Source organism: Poecilia reticulata, chromosome 7, assembly GCF_904066995.2.
Source record: "Poecilia reticulata chromosome 7, P_reticulata-male-v2, whole genome shotgun sequence".
NCBI lineage: Eukaryota > Metazoa > Chordata > Actinopteri > Cyprinodontiformes > Poeciliidae > Poecilia > Poecilia reticulata.
The window spans coordinates 17,998,182-18,024,199 of NC_088836.1; the positions used below are offsets into that span (position 1 = coordinate 17,998,182).

At 39.9% G+C, this 26,018-nt stretch overlaps 3 protein-coding genes across 6 annotated transcripts; all 3 read left to right on the forward strand.

Annotated features, from left to right (window-relative positions):
* Window positions 1-3,293: 3,293 nt before the first annotated feature.
* tnni1a (troponin I type 1a (skeletal, slow)) lies at window positions 3,294-5,565 on the forward strand. Its single transcript, XM_081609039.1, has 5 exons — window positions 3,294-3,362; window positions 3,845-3,976; window positions 4,060-4,149; window positions 4,275-4,451; window positions 5,111-5,565. The coding sequence occupies exons 1-5, from the start codon at window positions 3,309-3,311 to the stop codon at window positions 5,213-5,215; spliced, it is 558 nt and encodes a 185-aa protein (XP_081465165.1). The 5' UTR covers window positions 3,294-3,308; the 3' UTR covers window positions 5,216-5,565.
* Window positions 5,566-7,003: 1,438 nt separating this feature from the next.
* Window positions 7,004-16,885, forward strand: lad1 (ladinin). The gene is made up of 14 exons (XM_008413786.3): window positions 7,004-7,177; window positions 7,689-7,871; window positions 8,257-8,542; window positions 11,233-11,312; window positions 12,075-12,240; window positions 12,639-12,734; window positions 13,073-13,116; window positions 13,201-13,243; window positions 13,426-13,466; window positions 13,572-13,638; window positions 14,924-15,058; window positions 15,176-15,262; window positions 16,203-16,304; window positions 16,426-16,885. The coding sequence occupies exons 1-13, from the start codon at window positions 7,140-7,142 to the stop codon at window positions 16,299-16,301; spliced, it is 1,365 nt and encodes a 454-aa protein (XP_008412008.1). The 5' UTR covers window positions 7,004-7,139; the 3' UTR covers window positions 16,302-16,304; window positions 16,426-16,885.
* A 97-nt stretch (window positions 16,886-16,982) lies between these two features.
* Window positions 16,983-25,460, forward strand: tnnt2a (troponin T type 2a (cardiac)). Of its 4 annotated transcripts, XM_081609036.1 has the most exons (14): window positions 16,983-17,329; window positions 17,442-18,185; window positions 19,337-19,372; window positions 21,203-21,253; window positions 22,300-22,326; window positions 22,650-22,674; window positions 23,455-23,518; window positions 23,637-23,753; window positions 23,838-23,915; window positions 24,012-24,122; window positions 24,201-24,310; window positions 24,403-24,493; window positions 24,589-24,629; window positions 25,234-25,460. In XM_081609036.1, the coding sequence occupies exons 7-14, from the start codon at window positions 23,465-23,467 to the stop codon at window positions 25,265-25,267; spliced, it is 636 nt and encodes a 211-aa protein (XP_081465162.1). In that variant the 5' UTR covers window positions 16,983-17,329; window positions 17,442-18,185; window positions 19,337-19,372; window positions 21,203-21,253; window positions 22,300-22,326; window positions 22,650-22,674; window positions 23,455-23,464; the 3' UTR covers window positions 25,268-25,460. The 4 variants fall into 4 exon arrangements, with proteins under 4 accessions (XP_081465162.1, XP_081465164.1, XP_081465161.1 ...); XM_081609038.1 differs by lacking the exon at window positions 22,300-22,326; XM_081609035.1 differs by lacking the exon at window positions 19,337-19,372.
* Window positions 25,461-26,018: the final 558 nt, after the last annotated feature.

The window sequence follows — 26,018 nt, forward strand, 5'->3', positions numbered from 1 at the left end:
AATGAGCCGCTGTTACGATGTTAGACCACTAGAGGTCAGTCTATCCTATGTTAAATTGATCCTTTCATGCACACGACGCTATGAAAAATTATTTGCTCCTCAACAGATTACTTTTGTCTTGTGCTTTAAAAAAAAAAATCAAATATGAATATTGAATATAGTAAGATGTATCTTGATATCAGACATTGACCTGATAGCTGTTTTGGATGTCAGCTGCTTAAGACCCTTTTTTAAAAGTACTTTTTACCTAAGCCTGATGGCTGCTTGTGCCATCAGGCTTAGATGGAAACCCTGAAAAGAGTTTCCATCTGTCACTTGTAGTGACTAGCAATCAGAGTTCTGTTTGAATTTTGCCACTGGTTTTTGAATAAACTATTTAATTCAACCACTGGGGAGGTTTTTGGCATGAACAGCTTGTTTTAACGTCATACCACAACATCTCAGTCAAACTTAGACTCCAAAACCTTTGTTCCAGTCAGTACTCGTACGTTACAACGCTGTTCAAGAATGGACTCAGCAGGTTCAGACTCCTTTGTTTAATGTCTCGGATGCTCAGTGGATACAAATCCACCGACAGCAGTGTAGGTGTAGGTGTCTCTTGGCTGCGCCCTTTATGCTGGAATCTTTCAAAATTGGTCAGGGGCCAGGTTTAGCTTTCAGAGGGGTTAGTTACACTTTTAAAAGCCAGAGGCCAATTTCAAGGAATCAAATTGCAATTTTATAGCAACTGAAGGTAACATAGTTACTTGATTCTACTATAAAGTGGAACTATTTGCCTGGAAAATGCATGAGACAGCTCCTTTAAAGTATTAGATTTGATTTTGTATCCAGGGGCACCCTAAAGAAAAACAAAGAAAGCTTCTCATGCACACTAGATAACTTCTCATGCACAAGAGAAATTATCAGGTGAGTACAACGTTTGTTTTAAAAAAAATTTCCTTCAGTGTCCCTTTGGGGACTGTATCTTATACACTATTCCTGTACATGACAACATGTGCTCTTGACATCTTTGACAGCGTAAGTAGTTTTATCATTAAAATAATTGTTAACATGCAGTCGTGGGATGTGAGGCTCCAAACTTTTCGTCGTTGGTTCTGCTTTAGCTATGTCTGTGAGAGACAAACAGACTAAACGAGATTGTCCAGAAAGAGAAACGGTCTTACCTAATAATAGCCTCCAGTAGAAAAAAAGAAAAAAAAAAGAAAGAGGGTGCTGGACAATGGGTGGCACAGTTAAATAGAGGGGTACAGAACGACTGGGCTCATCTCTGATCTGTCCGTCCTGCCTCTGTCACGCGTGTTGCTCTCTTCTTCTGTCTTAGACACTGGTAAGGCCTCTATAATGTGTTATGAAAATACTTTAGGTACATTGTCAGTCTGATTGCATATAATTGACGGTATATGAAAAATGTAAATGTGAGAAGCTGGCATCTTACTTACAGAACGTTTTTTTCCTTGTTTGTGATTTATATTTCCTTTTACCTTTGAATCTAGTTTCTGTCTTGCTGTCACAGCTGTATCTAAACTGGATATTAAAGTAATGTTTAATTGGATCAGATGTAAATGAAAGACGTTTTTTTCAGATGTAAAATTTTGTTTTGCTTTGCCAAGCTGACTGCATCACAGAGGCTCGTGAGCATCCATAAATTGCTAACAGTGAACCCTTGATCCAGGCTGGGCAGCTCAGTTCAGCTCCTCTCCACAGCTGTCTGGTCTATTTGGGGAGATGGTCCAGTCCACTCCAAATTCCTCTGATGCAGATAATCCTGAGGAGAAAGATGGGGATGAACGACACAAGAGGAGACATCAGGGAGGGTTTACACTCTGGAATTTTCCTAATCCACTGGAACAGATTGTAGCCCTCGTAAACCAAAACATCTTGTGCGGTGCCATTCATAACAGAGATTAAATAAAAATGGTGAGGGAATGTTGATACGGGGGGGTGGGGGGGGGACAGAGACAGTAGGTGAGTGTTTCATAACTTTATGGATAAAGAGCAGAAGCTTGTGATGCTGAGGGGAAAGGAAAATATCATTCACCCAAAAACTGAAAATCATCAGTTCTGAGAATTACTATAAAAGACCTGCAGCACTGATTTATCCATTGGAGAAAGTCAGGAGAAATGTCACTTTAGAGCAGTAGCTTGGGCACTTAGCAAAATGTCATTCTACTGAAAGCTTTAAAGCTGTGATCAGTTCACTATGCCTATAATTCACTCCAATGACCAATACGTGTGTAAAAAAAAAATGTAATTCCAACCAAAACAATTGTGGTATAGATGAGCTAGATAAAAGAACAGTAAACTGAAACTCGACTGTACTCAGCCACAATTAGTTCAAATTTAATTGAGGTCATTTTGCTCATTTGGTTTGAAAAAATATAAAATAAAACCATTTATCTTGTTTAAAAGGTTACTGAAATAGTAAACGTTTAATATGTAGCCCTTGACAACAAACTAAATTGTAGTGTTCATTGGCAAATTGTGTTGGAAACAAGTTGGACTTTAGCGTTAGCGATTCTGCTAAAACTGGTTCAACCTTAAATTCTTTCTCCAACACATACATGTCATAAACGGTAAGTCCTACAACAGCTCCTAACTTTGATTCAACTAATATATTCATTCATAATATAATTTAGATGAACATGTTAGCGTTATTATTCCCTGATGGACAGGATACAAAATGAATGGGAACAATTCTTTGTGTATCCGTTTAAATTCTAATTAAAATGTTTTATTAGTATTTGCGTCCAAAATAAAATTGATAATATTGTTCAAATGAAACCATCACCGAGCGCTACACTCACAAATTCAGGGCGCTTACTTAAATTAAATTTCATTTATTAACTGTAAATAACAAACTTTTAGTAGTCCCTGCAAAATTATTATTTGTAAAGTGATATTTTGTGGTAATGTTTGACATTTAAATGCCAAACAGAGCATTAAACTGTTAGAGTTCCTGTTAGCCCCCACTCCACAATCGAGCATGAAGAGTGTAGACAGATGATAAGGTCCATCAAAGGCTGAGAGACAAACACTGACAACTGCTATGTTTCTAATCTCTACAGCTCATCCAGAGAAACCTCATCAGCAGGATGCCTGAGCATGTGTGAGTGATTAAACTTCGCCTTCCCTTTATAAACCATTGACTCAGTCACAAACAAAGCAAATATTGCCGCTTCACTCTGAGGTTGTTGTTAAATTGTTCCCCAATCTTCCTTTACAGACAAGAGGTAAGACTATTTCTTAACCGAGGATTAATTTCAATGAGAACGCCTTGGTGTAAATGACGTACATCTACTGATAATCTCATGCCCATGCAGAGAAAATCAAAAATATCAGCCTCGAGGAAGCTGATGCTGAAGGTAAGAAACAAGAAACATCACTGTCAAATATTATATTCTGTTTTATGTAATGTGGGCGTTTGACCACAAGAGAGCAATAGGGATGGACAAATGCCATGTATTCCTCTTCCATGCAGCAGTTAGTCCTTATAGCTGGTCACTAGGTAAGGGGGTGGAGACTTACAGTGTATCACAATGCAACACAGACACACACACAGCATAGAAAATAAGGCACAAACACATATGAACACACATATAAAGGAATGACTTAATCTTACACGATTTTATACTGTCAGTGGAAATCAGAGTTTCCAAAGAAAACCCAGGTAGAGAAAGTGCACACTCCATGAACAAAACTGCAAGAGAACTTAAATCTCTCTTGCTGTAAGATGCTTTCACCCACACCAGCATGGCAGCACTGGACAAATACCATAAGACCAAATGATTTAATATTTTCATTTGAATTTGAACCAAGAGTTGCTAAGAGAGAATTGTTTGTCCAGAGCCTGATGGTGGCAAAGGCCAAGGAGGAACTGGAGCAGGAGGTTCTTGTCAAAGAAGAAGAAAAACAGAAGTACCTTGCAGAGAAAGCGCCTCCTCTGAACACCGGTGGTTTCAGTCTTGCTCAACTTCAGGTACTAATCCACAAGATATACTTTTTTCCTAAATGTTTAGTCAGCATGTGAAATCCTCTGAAATGTGTGTGCATTGTGTGTAGGATCTCTGTAGAGAGCTCCACGCAAAGATCGATGTGGTTGATGAGGAACGATATGACATCGAGGCCAAAGTCATGCTTAACACACGCGAGGTGGGTTAACGGTAACAATCATGCTTATCTTCAGTCAGACAGGTAACCACATGATGGTTCAACCACACAAGAACACCCTGCAGCTGGCCCACTACATATCTCTCGATTCTCTCTCCCTGGATCAGATTAAAGACCTAAACATCAAAGTTCTAGACCTCAGGGGGAAATTCAAGAGGCCTAATCTTAGACGCGTTCGAGTCTCTGCTGACGCCATCCTTCGCTCGCTGCTGGGCTCCAAGCACAAAGTGTCCATGGATCTTCGAGCTAATCTCAAGTCTGTCAAGAAAGAAGACACTGAGAAGGTGGGCTTAGAAAGACAACACTTCACAAACAGACAATCAAAACAGCCCAAGAAAGATGAAAAACTTTCCTCAGGGTACCGGTCTGTGACATTTATGAGGTCAGTCTTAAGTATGCCATGAAGAACCTGAATAATGTGTTTATGTGTGTGTGTAAAAGGTGTGTTAGAGTAATCCAATAGTTGGCCAGTGCAGGGTGGAGGTGTGGTACATGATACAAAGATCCAATTGTACACTTTTGTCACTAATTCTGCTCAGTGGACACCATTTGTCAGAGAATGTGTACATCTTTGGATTAGTCTGTTTAGGTGTGTACCTGTGTGTGTGTGTGTGTGTGTGTGTGTGTGTGTGTGTGTGTGTGTGTGTGTGTGTGCGTGTGCGTGCGTGCGTGTGTGTGTGTGCGTGTGTGTGCGCGTGCGTGTGTGTGTGTGTGTGTTTGCACTGATCCGTGAATTTCTGTGAGCAATACATCAGGAACCAGTTCCACAAGTACGGCTAAACACTGTTCTCTATGGGGATTTCCGTTTTATAGAACAGGTCCCGAAGGCTGAGCAAACAATGAGGTTTCCTAATGCCGCTCATCTCCACAGCGTCAACAAAGAAACTTGTACTGGGTTTTTTGTAGACTTTCTTACATCATCCATTTGCTCATCTGTCCGCAGAAGAGGCCAGTGGAGGACAGCGACTGGAGGAAGAATGTGGAGGCCATGTCTGGGATGGAGGGGAGGAAGAAGATGTTTGATGCTGCTAAAGGCTCGGCTCAGTGAAGACGGAAAGATGCCGGCCTTCTTAATCGCTGTTGTTGATCTGCTGCTGTTTGGTGTTGCCTATTTCGTCTTCTTCTATCCACTCATCAAGCTTTTGGTTTTGATTTGCATTTAGTTTTGTGTTTTAGGGGGTTTTCCTGCAATGGAAATTTTCCAACTAATATGTTTAAAAATGAAATGAAAATTGTGTTTTTAAAAAATATGCACCACATTCAAATGAAGGCTAGTGATCAAGCAAATTGAACTGCATGTTTGATGTGGTTTCTTCATAACTATATCTGTATGCGGTGGGTTTGTGAGCTGTAACACCATGTTTTAAAGGAATAAAAAAATTTTAAAAAGTACACAAATATGTTTTATTCAACGCGGAATTTTTGGACATTTACTGTGTTCAGTTGTCACCGTCATCTGTGTTGCCTTCAGTTTTTCTCATAAATTTCTCAAATGAAAGTGTACAATGCTGCTAAAATTAAAAATGATTGTTTTTTTCAAACCAATGCCGTTACACACGCACGCACACACACACACACACTTCTGATGCTGAACAGTGAAAAATAAAATGTATAAACTCAAAATAAAGGACATAGAAACATATTCATAAAAAAGTGTATACCTTATCAAAGCTACTCATTCAAATAACAACAAATATTAGAAATGCACTGTATCCCAAAAACATCAAAAAACATCACATATATATCAAAAAACATCATATATATATATCTATATATATGCAGAGGAAAGTATCCTCACTGCATACCTCTGTAACAGTTATTTGCTTTGCATGTCCATAAAAAACAAAACTGTCCTTTCATCCTTTTTGAAAAGTTAATCTGGTTGAATGCAAATGCAAAATGTTGCTACTTGGAAATAAATAAATTTCTAAAAAGAGCTACAATGACGACAAAAATGTTTTAAACTCTGGGCCAACAAACACCTCAGACCTTACAGGAGTGCAACCACGCAAAGGTCAAATGTCAAACTGGAGAAACTTACTGAAGAATGACATGCAAAGCAGCACTACTAGACAGCATCTTACTTTTATGCAGACTTTTCCTCACATGTGTGGGAAGCTGGTTCATGTTTGCACAAGTACACAGAACAAACCAAAGACTCTAGACTTTAGGTAGTTAACCCGTCAGCAGGTTTATTTCAAACTCTTCACTGTTGTGAAAGTTGCAAGGTTAGGGGCGGATAAGGTGGGCAGTCTGTGCATGTGTAGGTGTGTGTGTGCGCACGTGTGTGTGTCTCTTGCTTTCTCTCTCTCTCAGACTGAGCCTGGGTCAGAGTCCGACTCACAACAGAGGAAGGTGTGGTCCCCAACAACAAGGCAAAGAGTCTCACTAACAGTGTGAAAAGCCTCACTGCCGGTTACAAAAACACACTAGTTAGTGCAGTAAGAACGTTGTTACACACATTAATACACATGCATGTAGAGAAGCTGAGTCACACACATTGTTTTGCCAGTCATGCACGTGTTGGCCAAACTTTGGTTTGTGTGTTTTGTTTCTGTCGTTTTTCTTCTTGTTCAAGTTTTTGTTTTAAGTAGTTTAAAACTCTTTTTTTTGTTTTTGTCAAAATCTAACAAAAGTCTTGTAGTTAACTTGGTGTAAATTATATACCTAAGTCTTATACATGTTTATTATCAGTAGTAATTATTATTAGTAGTAATAATAATACTAATAATAATGAGAAAGCATGACATAGCCACACTTTCACCATACAAGGAGAGCAGAAACTCCCCTCCCTCCCCTCTCTGTCGAAGGCTCACCTCTGTGGTCATGTGATGCCTCCATGAGCTGCACCTGGCTAAAGGTGGACTGCTTTGTGCCTCACCGACTCTAATTTTACTCCCTCTGTCAGGTAGTTTGCCTGCTGACTTCACCATCTGCGAGTTAACTGGAATATTCTGTAATTTTCTTCCAACATGTCTATCAGTCGGAAAAACTGGTCGGCTCTGTCCAGGTAAGATTAACTCTGGCTTTTCTGTAAACGGGACAATGACACCTGTTGTTGTGAAGTGTCAGTGACACTTTACACACTTTCATTTTAATATAAACCTTTTGGCTTCACTATGAACTCGAAGACTGGATCTTTTCTACTAGATCATCTCGAGACAACTTTTTTTATTTTTTTAATGATTAATCATTTCCATGTTTTACTGTTTTAAGACTTTAGAAAATCCTTATTTGCATTTGAATTGCAGGAACTTGTCCCTCGTGGTGAGCTGTGCTTTGCTTTGTCACTTAAACTGAAGTTGTTGATAAATTTCCATAGAGAACTGTGAAGCCTGAACAAGCAGAACAGGTTCTGTGTAACGGTTATTTCTACTATTATCTCCACTGTCCATGAAACCAAAACAGATAGATCGACTTTGACAGACAATTTCTCCATATGCTTTCAAACCAATTGTCTCTTTGTCTCTTAATCAATTTAATATTTGGCAACTATTTCTCTCCTGTGCATCCTCATTCAGCCTAGCTCGTCAGTGGACAATGGAGGATGAGGAGGAAGTGGAGAGAGAGAAGAGGAGGAGGGTGAAGAGCAGCAGCACGCCCAACCAAGATGGGGACTCCAGCCCCACATCCAGAACGCCACCAACAAGTGGAGGCACCTCTGGGACCGAATCTTCCACTGAGACATCTCAAGGCCTCAGCAGGTTGACTTGACACTGTTTTATTCATGAAAATATAGCTGAGCTGCACACAAAAAAAAGAAAAATATATATTTAAAGGAGTTCGGATCCCTTTCCCAATCTTAGGATTGATTTATTACATGGAATGACTAGGGTACTTAACGTTTGCCTTTCTGGATTGTTATCTGCATACTTTTAAAACACACAAACGCACATATAACGTATGAAAAGCTTCCAAGCACACTAGCAACTTAGTATCTGGAGTTCAAGCAGTCTTCAAAGAGAGAGACACGACTAATCAGCCCTTTGTCATAGAAACATGACCGGACAGAGAGCCTACAGATCTTTTCAGTGCTCTCTCTAGAAGCCCTCCAATAATAAAGGTGCGTGTGATGGTTTTTTTTCTCAGCGTTGAGCAGATACAGCTGGACTTTGTAGAGATGCTGCGGACGCGTGATGAAAAAAGGAGGATGAGGCAAGTGGAGGTGTTAAGGCGGCAGAAAGAGGAAGAGGAGGGTGATTCAAAGGAAGGCGGAGGAGAAGGAGGAGAAGAAGATGCAAGGGTGGTCCTTCTTGGGGAGTTGGATGAGGAGAAGGGCAATGTGTACAAACCACAACCGCCGACTAAAACGTCTTCTCACAGTCCCACCAGCAGCGGCAACAGCAGTACTAGAACTAGCAGTACAAAAACACAAGTAAGTAGAAAGACTTCTTGCTTTAAATTCAACCAAATTGGAAGACGTTCATGTGAATTAGTGTCTGTTTCTGCACCGTCTTTCACCATATGAGGGAACAGTGTGAATCTATGAGTGTCCTTCCCCTGAGTGTGTGTGTGGTAACAGTTTTTATGCAAAAGTCCACATACACTTATAGCCAGGTACATTTTTTATCATCCAGTGGTTATCTCTCAGCCAGAGAAAGTGGGTGGGGTTAACGCAGTGAACATTCTTCTGTTTCCCTGTCTTGAGTTGCACAAGAACATTACGTTGGCCAAACAAACACAGAAACAACAACTGTACACACGAGTTGGAAGTGTTTAATAAGGTGAACACCCAAAGAAAATACTTTATTAAGGATAAGTTTTTTTTAGCCAGGTAGCGACGAAGAGAATAATTATGTCGTTATGATGACCTCATACATAGTTTTGTTAATGTTTTCTTAATGTAGAATGTGAGGGATTACAGCATAAAGGTTAAGTAATAGGAAGTAAAGGAAGCAGCTAAGCCTTACTTGAGTTACATTTAAGTCCTAATAAAAAGAGATGGAAACACCTTCTACTGTTTCATTAAAAACAAAAACAAAAGGCATTGAATGCCGACAAAGCTACAACTATACTGTACTAAACTTAAACAGGAAATGACTAAACCGTGCACACGAGGTCTCGACCTCCAGCATCTGCTGCTTGGTGATCCTGTTCCAGTGATGTCAGGACCAGTGTCTTCGTCCTGTCATTCAGTTCACTCCCCCTCTAGCCATTGGCAGTGCTTGTTTAAATCAGACACTTTCTCAATTAGCTGGTGGTACACAGCACCTTACGCTTTAAAGATGGCTCCTTCCTCTTCTTTATATGGATATGTTTATGAAGCACTGCATCAGTAGCGGGTGTCTTACAAATGTACATCTTGGCTCTGATGGCTGAATGCCCTTGGTCAACCTTCTTCCTTTTATCATTGTGTCTCAGGGTGCTGGCCTTATATTACACATTACGAGGCGCTTCCTTGTCTTGATATGAATTACCTATATCTCTTCCTTTGGCCAGGCTATGATTGCAGCAGGTTATCTGATGATTGGCAGAGGGTTTGCAATGGTGACTTGGACTTTGCTCTTCCCTTTCAGCTCGGATTTTCAGAAGCTTTTATTTGGAGCATGAATAAAAGATTTGGTTGTTGCCGACTTCCTTACAGCCTTGTTTGCTGTATATCCTGGTTAGGTTGATCAGTGATTCGATGCATTGTTCTTTTTAGGCTTTTAGTTTAACGTTTGAGGTGATTTGTGATTGTTTCACTTTATCTCTGCAGCCTTGTGTTATCTCTCTTTTTCTGATAATCCAGCTGAGAGGGGTGAGATTAATGCCGAAGGGAGGATTTAATTAGATTCTAGAGCTAATAATCTGCCCTTCCCTCAATCTGCTGGTAAACTTCATAAATTCATAAGAAAATGAATGCGGGCAAAATAGCAAGTTGACATATATTGGAAGTATAGAAGGACAGAATAAGCCAGGCAATACTTGAATTTTAAGATCTTCACTGTTTCTTTCTTTTTTTTTCTTTCTTTTTTTTGCAGGAAGCACTTTTTTGTTGTGCTCATAAACAGTGTAGCTAAAATCTGGGACCCAAGTTATATGTTCTACTGTCAATTAAAATATTCATTCTGACTTCTGGGATGAACACTTTATATTATAGTTTTCTGTTGGACAAATGGTTGTTGTGAAATGTTTCCATTTGGACATCTGACAGATAACTCCTTAGTCAAATTAGTCAGAAATACACTTATGAAACCTTGACTCCCAGCTGTCCTATTTATACTTCACAAAGTTCTGACAACTACAATGCTGCAGTGTTGCCGGCATCTTACCCCACGCAGAGGGAAAGTTGTGTAAATCATTTCTTAAGTTCTACAGCAACAGAGCCTCAGCATGTTGGATACTGATCACTGTCTCAGGCCAACTGAGTGTCGCCTTTGTCTTATAATCTGGCTGCAGTTCATTGAGCTATTTTAAGACGAAGCTAGGTTGGTTGCATATGGTTGTAACAGTCTTCAAAAATGTTTTTGTTTTTGTGCATTTGAGTCAATTAGATCTGTAAAAGGTGTATAGTGTTAGTAGATCCACATTTATATCATGTGTAATGTTGGTGTTCCACATTTATATCACCTAGAATTGAATCTGACATTAAGGTGTAATTCATTTTATGCATAAACTGTGTTTTGGGGCAATGTGGAGCCAACGCTTTCAGTCAACTGACTTATGTTGGCCATAGTGCAAGAAAAAAAAAGTTATACATAGTTTTTGTAGATAATTAAAATTTTCTTGGACATACAGCGTTTAAAATATGACTGTTGCAAAATGGTAAAATGCAAAAAGGGTTAGCGTTAAACATTGAATATACTGCCGTGCAGTTACTGGAATTGCAGTCTTTCTGTGATGCAGCTGACCATGCAAAACATCTCTAACACCTAGATAAGAGGTATTTAAAGTCATAATTTGAACCTTATCTGGTCTTACGCACACAGTCTTACAGTATTCCTGCAAATTAGGACATAACCATACTGTGTTATGTAATATAAGGTGTGTTTCAGGTACATATGTACTAAAAAAGCATTGAAAATGTGTCGATGTGCTCTGACTAATTATGTTTACTGTATTTTCTTTGTATTTGTTTGGTAGCATGAAAATGGAGAGTCATCCAGCAGAGAGCCTGCACCTAAACCCAAACCAGCCTCCAGCACAGCGCGCAAGTTTGTCAGGTTAATAATAACATTTGATATTTATTAACATGTAGCTATTAATGAGATATACATGTTTAATTAATGAATATTTAATAAACCTTGGTCTTGTATGCAATTTTGGTACTTTGCAATCATAAATTTCAATTCTGATAGAATTTGATGTTGTAGACCAAAACAAAGTAAGTCATAGTTGTAATAATAAAGGGCAAGAAAGTATGATTTTCAGCTTTAGCAAAAAAACAAAACAAAATAAAACATGATGCTTGTATTTTTACAGCCCCCTTAGCTCTAATATCGCTAAGACATTTTTGTGTGACTTATTGACTTCAGAGGTCAGCTGATGAGCTAGTAAATTCCACTTCTGAGTAAACTATTGAAGACTTTTACAGTAGCATTACAACGTGTTATGATGCAATATCTCAAGCTGTAAATATTTTAAAGAGCCATGTTCAGTCAATCAGCCAAAAATGGAAGGAAGATGAAAAAAGCATGCAGTAACTGCAAACTTGCCAACACATAGTCGTCCACCATTCAAGCCTGGCAGTGGGAGGATTATTCAAAGAATCAACATAAGAAAAAAGGCCACTGTTACTCGAGATGATCTGCACAGATCCACATCTCGGGAGGGACATTGTCTGCAAAAGGCAATTATTAATCATGCACTCCAGTAATCTCGTCTTTATGGAAGAGAGGAAGAAAATAAGTCTGTTTGTAAATTTTTTTTTTTTTTTAGTTTTATAAGATTAATCTTAAAGTTCCTGCGTGTTTCTGCTGTTGCAGCTCTGTGTCCATTTCCCTTGACAACGCTCCATCGGGCCGCACAACTCCCATGAGCCCTGGTTCTCCGTCAGCGCCTTTGTCCCCCCGGGATCCGTGCCCCTCACCCTGCCAGAGTACATCCTCCCATGCATCTCAAAGCCCCGTTCAGAATGGACATGAGCAGGAGGTAGTCCACTGTGCACACTCAAATATACAGACATACATAATTTACAGCTTTATCTCAACTTCCTGTTTTGCTTGTCAAATGAGAATTGCAAAGTGCTCACCAGGTGAAATGCTTTCTTTGTAGAGCAGCCTGACTTGATATGTACCGTATATTGGCATTCAGTTCGGTTTAATGTTATTTAAACCGAACTGAATTTAATTTAACTCACAGCCCACCAATTCTATTAACGAAACAGCACCCCCTGCTGGTTGAAGAGTAAAAGTTTAGTCTTCCCCCCCAAACCCCCCAACAGTAAAAACACAGAGCTTGACCTGCAGAAAGTTAACAAATACACACATGTGCTGCTCATCTAAACTCTGACTAGAGGTAGAAAGAGGCTCATATGTGTTTTCGTTCAGGTCAGCTCCAACGGCTCTTCTTCCGCCACTGGAAAACTTGAACAGGCAGCCAAACCTGCCTTCATCAGACAGAGCTCCAGGACCTTATCTTTCAGGGTAAACACACAAACACACACTCACATGCACACACACACACATGCATGTATGAATGCATACGTTCTTCCCTTTAAATGCCAACATTGACCTCTGCCAATTTGACTGTTAATCTTACATCAGCTTGCTCGTCTATCGGCTCTGCAGAATTTGCTTGCGCAGCTCAAAGCTTTGGCCTCATGTTGATATCTAAAGCAATATTTACAAGCTGACTGCCTGCTTTGTTAAAAATCCAAGCACATCACAAGAGAGCAGATGAACGTGTAGAGCATTAGCATTCAGACATTCAGAGTAAGTGCTGCTGGACACACAGATCCTCACTCGGGCTTGTCTTAACGTAGATGATGAAAAAGAAGGAAGAGGAGAGCGCGCCGCTCCAGAGGAGGTTAGGATCCAACCCAGTCAGTATTGTTGCAATTTTTCATCTGTTTCTAGGTTTTTGATTGATGATTTGTTTGTTTTACCGTAGTGCCAGTGTCCGGATGGTCTCAAAGAAGTTTGAAGCAAAGACAGTAAGAGAACTTCATTTTGAAGCGATGAAACTAACCAACATTTTCATTCTATGTTAATCAGCTTAATGTGAAGGACCTAACTCTGCACACTTAACAGAGACACATCAGTGCCAGCTGAATGAAATGAAGTGGTGTCTTTGCTTATAATTCTTCAATGTATTTCCTGTTTGGGTTTGGACTAGGACCATAACGAAGATGAGGATAAGGGATCTTTCCAGAGAAAGTAAGTTTTTTTTTAAATTTCATAACTTTTTCTATATATTTCTAGTTATTTTTAACCATTGTAGCATTTGGTGAAGAAGTGGATTCGTCTGTTGTGTATGTTCAGCTCTAGGCAGAGGGTTTCGTCCAGATCCATCAAGGAGAAGATGGAGCGGCTTGCTCAGGCAGCACAGGTCAGACCCACCACCCTCACAGACTGACAGTAACACAAACACTCAGTTTCTGAGCTTTTTTCTTTTTTCTTCTAATTGTAGACTTGTAGTGCATTTGGAAAGATCAGCTAATATTTTGAACAGTTTCGGTGTTAGCGGTTTTTGTCCATGTTGAAAAAGCGAAGCACAAAATCGTTCACAATGAAATATTGCCATGAACAGTTTGAGCTGCTGCGGATGATTCAGGCTGCAGCTTACAGCACTTGGTTTTGGACGATGACGTTGAAAACAACTTCTTTGAAACATGTCCAGCTTACATTTGTAGTCTGACAGAGACAAAGTCAGGATGGATGTGGAAAAGCCCATGAACTGGATTCACTGCTGTTCAGGTTTCTGTGCATGGGTGAAATGAGCATAGATTCTATCATTTGTGTTAATCTAAAGATATACAGCGGTATTAAACTTGTTACTTATTTTTAAGTATAGGAAGTACTGGACAAGTCCTTTTGTGATTTTTGTGTGTCATTTCTGCTGATTCAAAGCCCTGGTTCATTAACGCAGTCAGAGGCTCACACTAAACCATATTCTGTAGGAGATTCCTTCCTATTAAATGTGGGTTTTCCTTCCCACTGTGATCATATCCATGCCAAGTATGAAGGCTTCTTGAGAAGTCCCAGCATGATGCTATCAACTGGTGCTACATTCAGAATTAGTCCCTCAGTATAACCAGCTGCGTTTCCTTAAATAGATAACTTTTCACTGTTTGGGACAATAAAGTGAACTTCATTGTGCTATACATTACAAAACACACCGACTCATTTTGGTAATTTACACAAACCTATCAAAACTTGCCTTAATGGGTTTGTGAGCCTTTGAGCGGTAACACGTTATTTGACGATGTGTGCATTAAGCTGACATGTCACTGTCATGAAGGTGAAGGAGTCTTCATGAATATTTACGACTGTTGTCATGAAGTGTCATTCAGTAAATAATGACAATTATAATGCAACGTCGCATTAAAACTTGTATTAAAAGTACATTAAAAGTGTCTCATTATTTACTGACTGTGTCATGTCACACCCCGTCAAATAAAGTGTTACCTCAGTGATTATATGTCTGTGTCTCATTACTTTTACTCGCACCTTAGGTTAAAATAGGACAGATTTTAAATCTTTTAGAACAGAGGCCTCTTGACTCTCAGCGTCTACTTAGTTGTCTACTACGAATAGCTATTAATATTTCTGTTGTTTATTTATTTTTCTGTTTTTTTTTTTGTTTTTTGTTTTTACTACTTGTATGCCTCCAGAAATCTGATGTGCCACGCTCCCCGGATGTGACCCAGAGGACCCTGTTCCTGCTGGAAGAAGTCTCAAGGAAAAGAGGCTTGTTTGAGAAGGATCAGCAGGCACAGAGCCCCACCAGCCCTGGAGTTTCCAGAAGTGTACATTCATTTATCTTTTTTTACTATACAATTCCTCAATTTTTTTGTCATATCTGCTCATGCAAAAAAAATTTAAAATAAACAAATAAATTATATTTTATGTTTGTTTTTTATCAGGAATTTAGAAGCTTCACATCAGGAATGTCAGATCGCATCAACACCTGGCTCAATAAGACTAGTCAGCCAGGGTCTCCACTCAGCCTTGTAAGTGTGTCACTTTATTCATACGGTCTCTGAAGTGAAACAAAGTGAAATGTATATGTATGCCCTCTGTGAAAGCCAGAGGGCAGCAGCACTCTAGAGTCAGGTTGTAGCGTCTAGTTTCTGCTGCTCCGGTTCTGGTTTTCAGGTTTATTCTGAGAAACAGCAGGAGGTTTGAACCAAATCAAAAATAGAGCTCAGATTACAACAGCCACTGCTTCTGGGTGTTACACTCCTTTCTGTGTCAACTACCAAAGCTTTTTGAGTGGCTCTGTTGTTAAAGGGATGCTGTCATTCCTTAATAGACACATATGAAGCTCTATATAAAAAACTAAGAAAAGAAGAAAATATTTTTTCAAGAAATATTCAAATATTGGTGTCCAGTCTCGCATTTTACTTAACCTGGCAATAAAACTATTTATTTGCACCTTGAATAAAAATGTAACCTTGTGTTGCTCTTTAAACTTCAAACTTTTTTTTTAGGAGATTTCCCATTAAAATTAAACACATGTAGTCACTTTCTGATTGTACGTGAATCATGGGACAACGTTTTATGATTTGACATTAGGCATTTCTTTTTGCAGGTTATGGTCTGCTTTCAGAGAGAATCTCTTTTTAATGGTTTTCACTCTTGGATGTTTAAGTGGAAGGATTGTTTTATCTTCCCTTTTCTTTCTTTACTGACTTGAATAGAAGAGTATAGAATATCCAGCAGTAGAGAAATCCAGGTGAATGACTCTTAAGCTGCTGCCATCTTACTTCTGAAACGCTTTAAAAAAAAAAAATCTTACTTGAATTCCTCAAAAAAAAAGTTAAAATTCATATCGATATGTCTGAATGCGTGAAAATACACAAGGTGTCCTAATCTCTCCACACGTCTGTGCATGAAATCGTACGCTTCTTTCATTTTCTGTCTGAACATTCATCCACCGTCTCTTTGTAGGACCTGAGAAATGTGGACATCAGCAGCAAGAGGAGCCTCTTTGAGAGCCGAGGGGAGGAAAGTGCCTCAAAAATCAGTTCTGGAAAACACCAGAAGTGAACGGTAATTACTTAAACTGCCTCCTGGCCTCAAAAGAATTAAACACTAAATTGTCATACCAACTTACAAGCAGGGTTACAATATGAATTTCTTCAAAAGTCTGACTGAATGTTTGTTTTTACAGGGGAGACGAAGTCTCGGATGTCAACGGCTGATCTTTTGGCTTCTTTATTTTATTTTATTTTTTTCACTGCTGAAGCACACAAGAGGGAGAAATAAAACGGCCTCGCCTACAAGGATCCTTCTTTTCCGCTTATTAGGCTTTTACCTTACACTTTGCATCGCTTTTTTTGTGTACGACTTGTTTTGCATTCTAAAAATAAGATGAATATGCTTGACTGACTTGTAATAAGCAAAGATATAAGTCGAAAGCAAATGTGGCGACATGAGAGCATCACCACTTGTTGAAATTTCGCAGCTGTTTGCCTTTTAATCCGTTTTTCAAGCACTTTAAACTGGGGTAGGTCTTCAGGCTAATGATGTTTATTGAATCCAGAAGTTGTAATTTAAAGAATTTCGTCTTATCTTATATTTGGACTTGTGGACCAATTCTGCCTGTCTAAGAAATAAAATGTTTTCCTACAGCAAGTGTCTGCTGCTGTGTCCTTCGACTTGAACAAAAACAGACGCCTGTATCTGGAAAGACGTGGAATGTAGATAAGCGCTGAATGCCTGTGTGCTTTGTTAGTGGCAGGGCACTATTTAAACTTAAGTGTGTGTGCGTGTGCATGCGTGCATGTGTGTGTGTGTGTGTGTGTGTGTGAGAGAGAGTCGGAGAGTGTGTGCAGATATGGTTTTATCTGGTCTGTTTTGGCACGTTAAAGCCACAGCCGGTGCTCCCAGAAGCCTTTTTTGGAGCCACAGGACGAGTATGTGCTATCTACAAAGTTATTAATAACACAACCGGGGCGTCCTAAAACTTCTTCCCCTCATTATAGTCCTCTGTCTCACCCTCCGTGACACTCAGCACTCAGTAAAGGTTAGGAGCTGCACCTTGAGCTTCCTTTTTCATCTTATTGCCTGCTCAGGTAAGACTGCCGTAAAGCAGAGTGAAAAGGTTTTGGTTTTTTTGTGTTTTTTTTTCCCTCCTGGCCTCATGACCTTCGGGTGAATTAACCGAATCTGCATTTTGATGTTCAGGTTCACCTGAACGTGCCCGACCATGTCGGACAACGAGGAAGTGGTGGAGGAGTACGAGTAGGTTGAAGCCTGTTCTCTGTTGTGTCTGGAATTACTTCAGAGCCAAACCGAACACGTCTCCCCGGCTGCACCCACACGACTTAGCGTCTCAAACGCAGAGGGTTTTTTTTGTTGTCATTACAGCTAAAAGTTTCTGAAGTGATGATGGATTGTCACCCGTCCTGTAAAAAGTTAACTTTGTTTGTTTTTCCGCAGGCAGGTGGAAGGTAAGAACTCATGAATCACGAGGCACAATGATGTTCCAGAAAGATCGGCTCTGCTGTCTAAACAGAACAGACGTTGTGCAGAGCAATGTTTTCTTAAACTAATCCTGCAGGCCTATTGTATCAGCCTACTGTTAGTGTATTTCACATTTAACCTACTGTAAATCTTCACATTAGCGCATGTCTTAAAAGGTCAGAGGACGACCCGCTTTGTCTGTGCACTAAAACTTACAGCTTTACTCTCACTGCTATGGTTAATTTTATTTTAAGTGTCTTTATGTTGCACAATGAATGTGTTTTACTTTTTGACTCACTAATAGCATCAGTGGCACTATTCCAAGTAGAGTAGTTGCACTATATATAATTGCATTGCTCTGTGTTTATCGTTCTCCTTCGCTGTCTGTCAAATTTTCTCAACCTCATTATTTGTAAGAAGAAGAAGAAGAACAAGAAGAAGAAGAAGAAGAGGAGGCCGTTGAAGGTATTTCCAGCTTTTGAGTCATGGCACTGACGAGTGTTGATGCTAAACTTTTTTTGCTGAATACTTTGTGTATGTTTCTAAAGGGGGCGAAACTGTTACCAGGGCAACAAGTGGAATGAAAACATCGTTATTCCTGAGAAACATTGTTTCTGTTTTACATTACATCTATTACAAAGGTTTAAAACAACACTAAGTTATTTATGTTAGGCTGCCAATGAGTCACACTGCTCATCTTTATTTTAAAGTGACACTGATCAATGAACCTCTCAGCTTCAGGCAGATCTCTTTAATTTGTTTATTTTTTATTGTATTTATTTATTACTTTGACTACTTTGTCACTGATAGCATTTTGCAGTGGGTTTAATAATGATGAGAGTGAAAAGACCAGAGGGCAAAATCAAGTTTTTAAACTTAAAATAAATAAATAATAGTAAGAAGAAGAAGAAGAAGAGGAGGAGGAGATAGGAAGTAATTCAAAGCTTTTCGGCCTCAAACACTTATAATTCAAAATAAAAGCTAAATAATCAAAATATCAGTGGCAATATGTGAAAAGCTCTGGTGCTAATGGAATTATTTCCACCAAAGTGCTTAAATGACAAAGTGATAGTGTCGTCATGCAGCTGCCAAATAATTCGTTCCAAACAGTGACACGGAGATATAAGCTGCTTCATGCATGCACCAAAAACCAACGTTTGACAGATTCTGCCTGGGCCGCAGTGTGGGATAAAATCACGCAGCTGCTCGGCGAGGTGTTGGGAACCTGAGGTGCCTGCACAAGCATGGCAGCGGCACGGGTTCAGGACCACACATGCCAAAATGATTCCTGGCATTAGGTGTGGGGAGCAGCAGGGTCACCACCGAGTGATTCAGTGAACCTAGACAGACAAGCTCTGTGTCCTCGTGGCACAGCGGTATGAGTCAGTTGGGCACCAAATTTTCATTTATTGTCTGCAGACTGGGTGTGGTGCCCTAACCACAGACAATGCACTACCTTTACCCATCGGTTTAATCTTCGGTGCCATACCTGTCATCGCCTTTTACCATATGCAGCATCATCATCATGTGCAACTGGTTTTTTCCCCTGAAGTAACCGTGAAGGAAGGCTCCAGATGTTCACACAGTTATAACTAGACTTGTGTTTTCCACTTCAGGGGAGCAAGAAATAGAAGCGGAGGAGGCGGAGGAAGGTACTACTGTGAGCACAATATCTAGACAAACTTCCTTGACTGAAAGCAAATATTGAAATGGCTGGTCAAGGTCAAGTAGGATCAGTTTATGGGAAAGAATTTACTAAAATGTAAATAAAATGTATGTCTAAGATTAAAGAGAAACATAGATTATCTAAGATGATCCTACTTTCTAATATCCCACTATTCAATTGATGTAATCAGAAAAGGAAAAGTTGCATTTATAAATAAATGAAAATGGTATATTATACTGCTGTGAGCCAATAAATATTGGATCTGATTTGCTCAAGGTTTAAAGGCGATCATGGCTGAAACCAGATATTTTGTATACAATATATAAATAGGACCTTATTTTCCCTCTCTGTCTGAAATTAAACCTGACCAAAGAGTTCCTGTTTCTGGTCAATTTAGGATTAACAGAATTATTTATTGTTGCTAAATGTCTAAAAAATTGAGAAGAATTTTTTTTTTCTTTAGATAGATTTCTCTTGGTATTTGGTAGAATTGCCACCGACGTCAACAATGTCGCCTTATTTCACCTCTGCCTACATATTTTGTTACACACAGAGATGAGGGCTCCAAACAATTATTGTCCTTAAGTCACTTTTCAACTAATGCTGATTCCCATACTTCATATTTAAGAAGAGTTTTCCAGCTCACAAGCTTCACAGTTTTTTCTTTCTCTCTCCAAATGCTAAATGCAATAATGGTCAATATGGCCAAACAAACAGCTTGTGTTTGGCCATGAGACCACAGGAATAATCAAATTTAAGACTTTCAGTGGATAACTCCACTTCTTCACCAGCAGGTTTTACAAGACGTTCTCCTTTAGTGCCACAGTTCACTCCAAACCATTGGATCTGTCTCTTTCCCAAAGAGTAGAGTGGCTGGAATTTCCCTGGTGTTCATGTTTGGGCGTAATAGTTTGAAAAGATAAACATGCCCTGGAAATTCCATCCATGCATCCATTTTCTTGCACCCTTTTTCCCTCAGTGGGGTCGGGAGGTGTGCTGGTGCCCATCTCCAGCCAACGTTTCGGGCGAGAGGCGGGGTACACCCTGGACAGGTCGCCAGTCTGTCGCAGGGCAACACAGAGACACACAGGACACACAACCATGCACACACACACTCACACCTAGGGGCAATTTGGAGAGGCCAATTAACCTGACAGTCATGTTTTTGGACTGTGGGAGGAAACCGGAGTACCCGGAGAAAACCCACGCATGCACAGGGAGAACATGTAAACTCCATGCAGAAAAACCCCAGGCCGGGAATTGAACCCAGAACCTTCTTGCTGCAAGGCAACAGCTCTACCAACTGCGCCACTGTGCAGCCCTGCCCTGGAAATTGTACCCAAAAAATGAACCAGACTTTTGACAGTGCACAGTTTTAATTCTGATATTTGTACATTTCTGAATTTCAAGAAAGTAATGAAACTTGTGGCATTTTAAAAAAATTGGAAAAAAAAATTCTAATCCTACCTTAGAAAAATAATCAATCATTAGTGATGAAAAGAAATTATGTAAATACCTGGTTTCGACTGTACACACGTCCAAAATACAAGCAACAAATGGGAAACATATTTTGCCAGCCTGTAACAGATTTAGAAATGGTATTTAAATTTAAATCATCTTTTCTCTAAAGGAGAAGAGTTTTATGATCTCTTCTGATGTCATTTCATCCTGTCTTGATCACCAAGGTCATCTGAGAAGCTGCAAAACGATAGTTCAAACGAGGCAACGCCTCAGTAGCACATCCTACCGCTGTAAAAAAAAAAAAAAAAAAGTTTTTCACCGGCATAACATTGCAACTCTCTCGGTGTGCCAACAGATGCGGTGCAAGAGGGAGATAAACCTGCAGAGGAGGGCGATGAAGAACAAGGTGAACGCCTCTTTTATTGGTATTTCTAAGGATTGTTTCTGCTCGTGATGGACCAAGCAGCAGGTCGTTTCTCTGCTGTATTTGTATTTAATGGACCGTCTTAAGTGATGAGGAGTATTCACCACCAATCGCCACAACGGGCGGGACGATAACCTCGGTGCGCAACATTCTGTAGGTTTCTCGAGAAGTCACATGGACGTGTTTACTTAGCCAAACCAGACACGGCCACGGCAGTGTCATCTACAGGCCTCCCTCCCCTCCCAGCCCCAAGGCTCTTGAACATTAGTCATATTCGCACATTTGCCATTTATCTATCACTCATGTCTGTCTTACGGTGAAAGCAGAGGCGTGATACGGAAAATGTGCCTCATCTTTGTCTGATCTGCACCTGAATGTTAAAAAAAAAAACTTCCTATGAGGCTTCTGCATGTGTCATGTGAGAATATGTTTAGTTTGGCTGTGGATGATTATTCAACGTGCCACAGGCGAATAACCAAGTTAGTCATTTTAATCAAAATTAACACGTCAGAAAAACCACCTGGTCACCAAGAATTAAGAGCCAAAAACTTTTCAATCTCTACTGTTTTATGATTAACAGTCTAATAGATGACAAGTCAACAAATGTGTGTGAGTAAATCTTTAAAACTACTAGGCCTGCAGTGTTAAAAAAAAAACTGTGACAAAAAGACTATTTGAAAACGTCTTTAGTTCCTTTCAGATACATAAACAACATTTGAGATGTGGCATTTTGATTTGACAGGTCATCTATTAAGAGGTCGCAGTCCTTTGTCTGGCAAGATACCAGCACTTATCAAGACCTGCCTTTCTGAAGAAACACCCAGAGCTTAATTAAAGAATGTGGCTGATGATGGAAACCTTCCCTTTTGGCAGCACAGAGAATGAACCCAGTACTTGAGTTTATCAGTGCTCTGTCCTGTGTCTTTTCCTGGTTCTTAACTTTGAGCCTCAGTTATTCCAAAACATTTCTCGCCCGTTTGACTTTTGTAGCCACAATATCTCAGTTATCCGTTTCAATTTGGTTTCAGGTGAAGGGGAGGCAGAGGAAGAAGGAGGTATCGCCAACGATACACACTAATAATGGCACACATCGCACTTTTTCTGTTTTTGTTGCTGTTTTGGCTGTATTGAAGCTTTGTTTTAATCACGCCAGAGTTAATTTCCTGCTAAATTAAGCAGGAAATGAACTCTAAGGTTACAAAAAGACGTCTTTGTTGAGACTTGGTTGGACTTACTGGCATGTTTTGGTATGCTCTTGGCGAATGAGTGTGTCAGGTTCTGTCTGTGTGTGCGTGTGTGTGTATGCGTGTGCATGTGTGTGGCCTGGTTTAGCTCATCTCTGTAATCTCTTCTCTCTGTTTGTTTTCCAACTCCACAGAAGAGGAGGCCAAACCAAAATTCAAGTAAGTAACACTAATAGATGAGCACACATGTTTGTGCTCAGCTATTACCATACGTGCTATCTCTGTACCAGAGATGTTTTCTTAGTTATCAGTGAGAGAAATGCAGCTCAGTTAAAATGAAGAGTTTGGCACACAAAAAAAATCACAAAACATACTCGCAGTTTTAAGTTCAAGTTTAGCACAGATGTTTTCCAAGAAATTATAAATCACTTCATGCTTCCTTCTGCTGACAAGCTCTATTGAGATGCTAATTACATTTTGAAGCAGGACTTGGTACCTGCCAGTGCCCACACTGCAGAGATGCATCAGTACATTCCTTTATAATTATGATGTCAATGACATGCATTGGCCACCAACCGGATCTGACCTGACCTGACTTGACCTGACCTGAACCACATGGAAAACCAACAGAGTACTGTCAAGATGAAGACGAGAAACATCAGAACAACAATGCAGACAAACTGAAGCGACCTGGACTTTCTGATCAGCAGAGTCATCGTTAGGCTGAATCCATGCCACTCTGCACTGGTGCAGTAATTCATGCTAAAGAAGCCCAGTCCAGATATTGGATGAATAACATATTCTGCAAAGAACATGGGTAAAGTTTACAGCAGCCAGGCATTGATGCATAATATTTTTATTATTGATCTGAAGTTTTATTTGAATTTTCAGTGGGTTTTTTCCCCTTATTATTAGCTGCAAGTCTTATTCAATTTAGCAGAAAATAGTGCTTCAGACGCATCTTGTAGTGTTTACACAAGTTTTTTTCTGACTTTTTAGACCATTTATTATGCCCAACCTTATCCCTCCCAAGATCCCAGATGGGGAGAGGGTGGATTTTGACGTAAGTAACACACGTCTGGTTTCAGATTATCGATCGAAAGCACTGCTTTTATTTGTTATTTTGCTGTAAATTTCCTTTTCGATGCACCTTTAATCGTTCTGAATGCGTGCTTCCGCAGGACATACACCGTAAAAGGATGGAGAAAGACCTGATGGAGCTCCAGACTTTGATTGAGGTTCACTTTGAAAGCAGGAAGAAGGAAGAAGAGGAGCTCATTAGTCTCAAAGAACGGATTGTGCGTGCCCTAATTACGCTTTGGTAGAAGATGAACCAATTAAACCACGCAGCAATAATGGCAAAGTGCTATAATCTGTTTCAGGAGAAACGGCGCTCTGAGCGCGCGGAGCAGCATAGGATACGCAGTGAGCGAGACAAAGAACGTCAGAAGCGACTTGAGGTTGACATGTGTTGCTGCCGCTTGCAAAGCTACTAACGTGTACTAATTTTTATTGCCGATTATTTTACTCGTTGGTTGTACGTTTTTGTCTTCCAGGAAGAGAGGGCTCGTAAGGAGGAGGAAGAGGCAAAGAAGCGAGCAGAGGACGACGCAAAGAAGAAAAAAACCTTGACCAGCCTCCACTTTGGAGGCTACATGCAGAAGCTGGTAACAAAATAAGGATGATTCAAAAATAAATGTCTAAGTCAAATATCAACGCATCCACAAAGCGTTTCGTTTTCCCAGAACGAGAAGCGAAGCGGTAAAAGGCAGACAGAGAGGGAGAAGAAAAAGAAGATTTTGAGTGAAAGACGTAAATCTTTGGATCTCGACAACTTGAGTCAGGAAAAGCTCAAGTAGGTGGAGAGAGATATTTTGCTGCATAAACTGAACGTCTCGTCTCATTTCTTTAAGTACTAAAAGATAATTGTGAAACCTCACTTCCCAGGGAGAAGGCCAAGGAGTTATGGGAGTGGATGTATGAGCTGGAGGCAGAGAAGTTTGACCTGCAGTACCAATTCACCAGGCAGAAATATGAGGTGCCTGCAAGTGTGCATCAGTTTGCAGCATTTCTACATCAAGTAAAACAAAACCCACAGTAACATTTGCCCTTTTTTTTTCTTCTTTGTTCCAGATAAACGTGCTGAGAAACCGTGTGAGCGACCATCAGAAAACGTGAGAATCCGTTTCTCCTTTAAACCAATAAACACGCTGTCCTCATGTTAAGCCTCCAAGAGCCATTCGAAATGAGCGTCAGTTCACATACTTGCTGCAGGAGAGTCTATTTTGACTCTGTAAATGAGACCTAAGCCACCAAACATCATTGATGCCAGAAAAACCAACATGCACATCACCCTGATCAGCCCATCCTATTGGTAACATATGGAGAGGAAAGCATCATAATGTCGGAATGGTTTTTAATTTCAGTAATGACAGTGAAAATGGTCGGAAACACTTGCAACCTAGCATTGACTCGGAGGGTCGGAATAAACATGTAAAGTTTTCCATCTGATTCACAGTCATCGCCTACTTCCTACTTTGTTTTGAATTGTAACATAAAATACAAATAAGCTACACTGAAGTTTATAGATGAAGTTTGGGGAAAATGTGAAGAAGCTTGAGGGGTTTTGCACAGCATTGAAGTAGCTTGAGAAGCATGATTGGGTGGGAAAGACGACTTTTCGCTTTCCTCTTCAACGCCCCATGCAGACAAATGAACTCAACCTGAATCCTTAACCTCATGAGCTGTTTTTTTTTTTTTTTTTTGTGGTTTTCATAGATCCAAGAGAACAAAGAGAGGCCTTAGAAAATAGATGACCTGCTATCCAGACTAAGCACCTAAACCAAGACCTGCCGTTCTCGCCACACCCAAGTTACACCTTCCTCCTCGACGGGACACTTTCTAGTGTATTGCATAATACCATATATTCGTTTATTTTTCTCCAATTACATTCTTGGAACAGTGAATAATGTGTAGGTGTAAATAAAACCTTATTTTAAAAACCAGCTTTGAGCATTTGTTTTTCTTCCCCAGGACAAGTGACTGCAGGTGCATGTTTTCATTTAATGGCACAAAAATAAGTGCCCCAAGACGAAAGTGACTAATATCGTAGGAGCCAAGAGCAAAGTCGGGAACGGACAATCTCCCTGCTCTGAGACAGGCTCGGACACGAGCGACACTGATGCACCTTGGAATGACGCCCAGACATCCACCCTGCACGCCGCTCTCTCCCCTCCACCGTACACAGTTGAAAGAGAATGAATCATCCTCATATGCATTTCCTTAATCTGGGTGGGAAAGTGCTTCTGGAAGAAGCAAGCTCCTCCTCCAACAACATTTCAAACTATCAAATGTGTCAAAATGATTTTTTTGTACATCAGCTGCACTGTATTAATTACAGCAGGTTTTTGCCCTTAAGAATCTGAAACTAAAAACGAAATAGAATAAAATCGTTACGCGCACAGAAAACATAAATTGCACTAGATTATTTGTACGTGTACGTTTAAAAATGAGTAAATCGTGCAGACGAAAACTATTTTTGAAAACAACAAAACAAAGTCTCC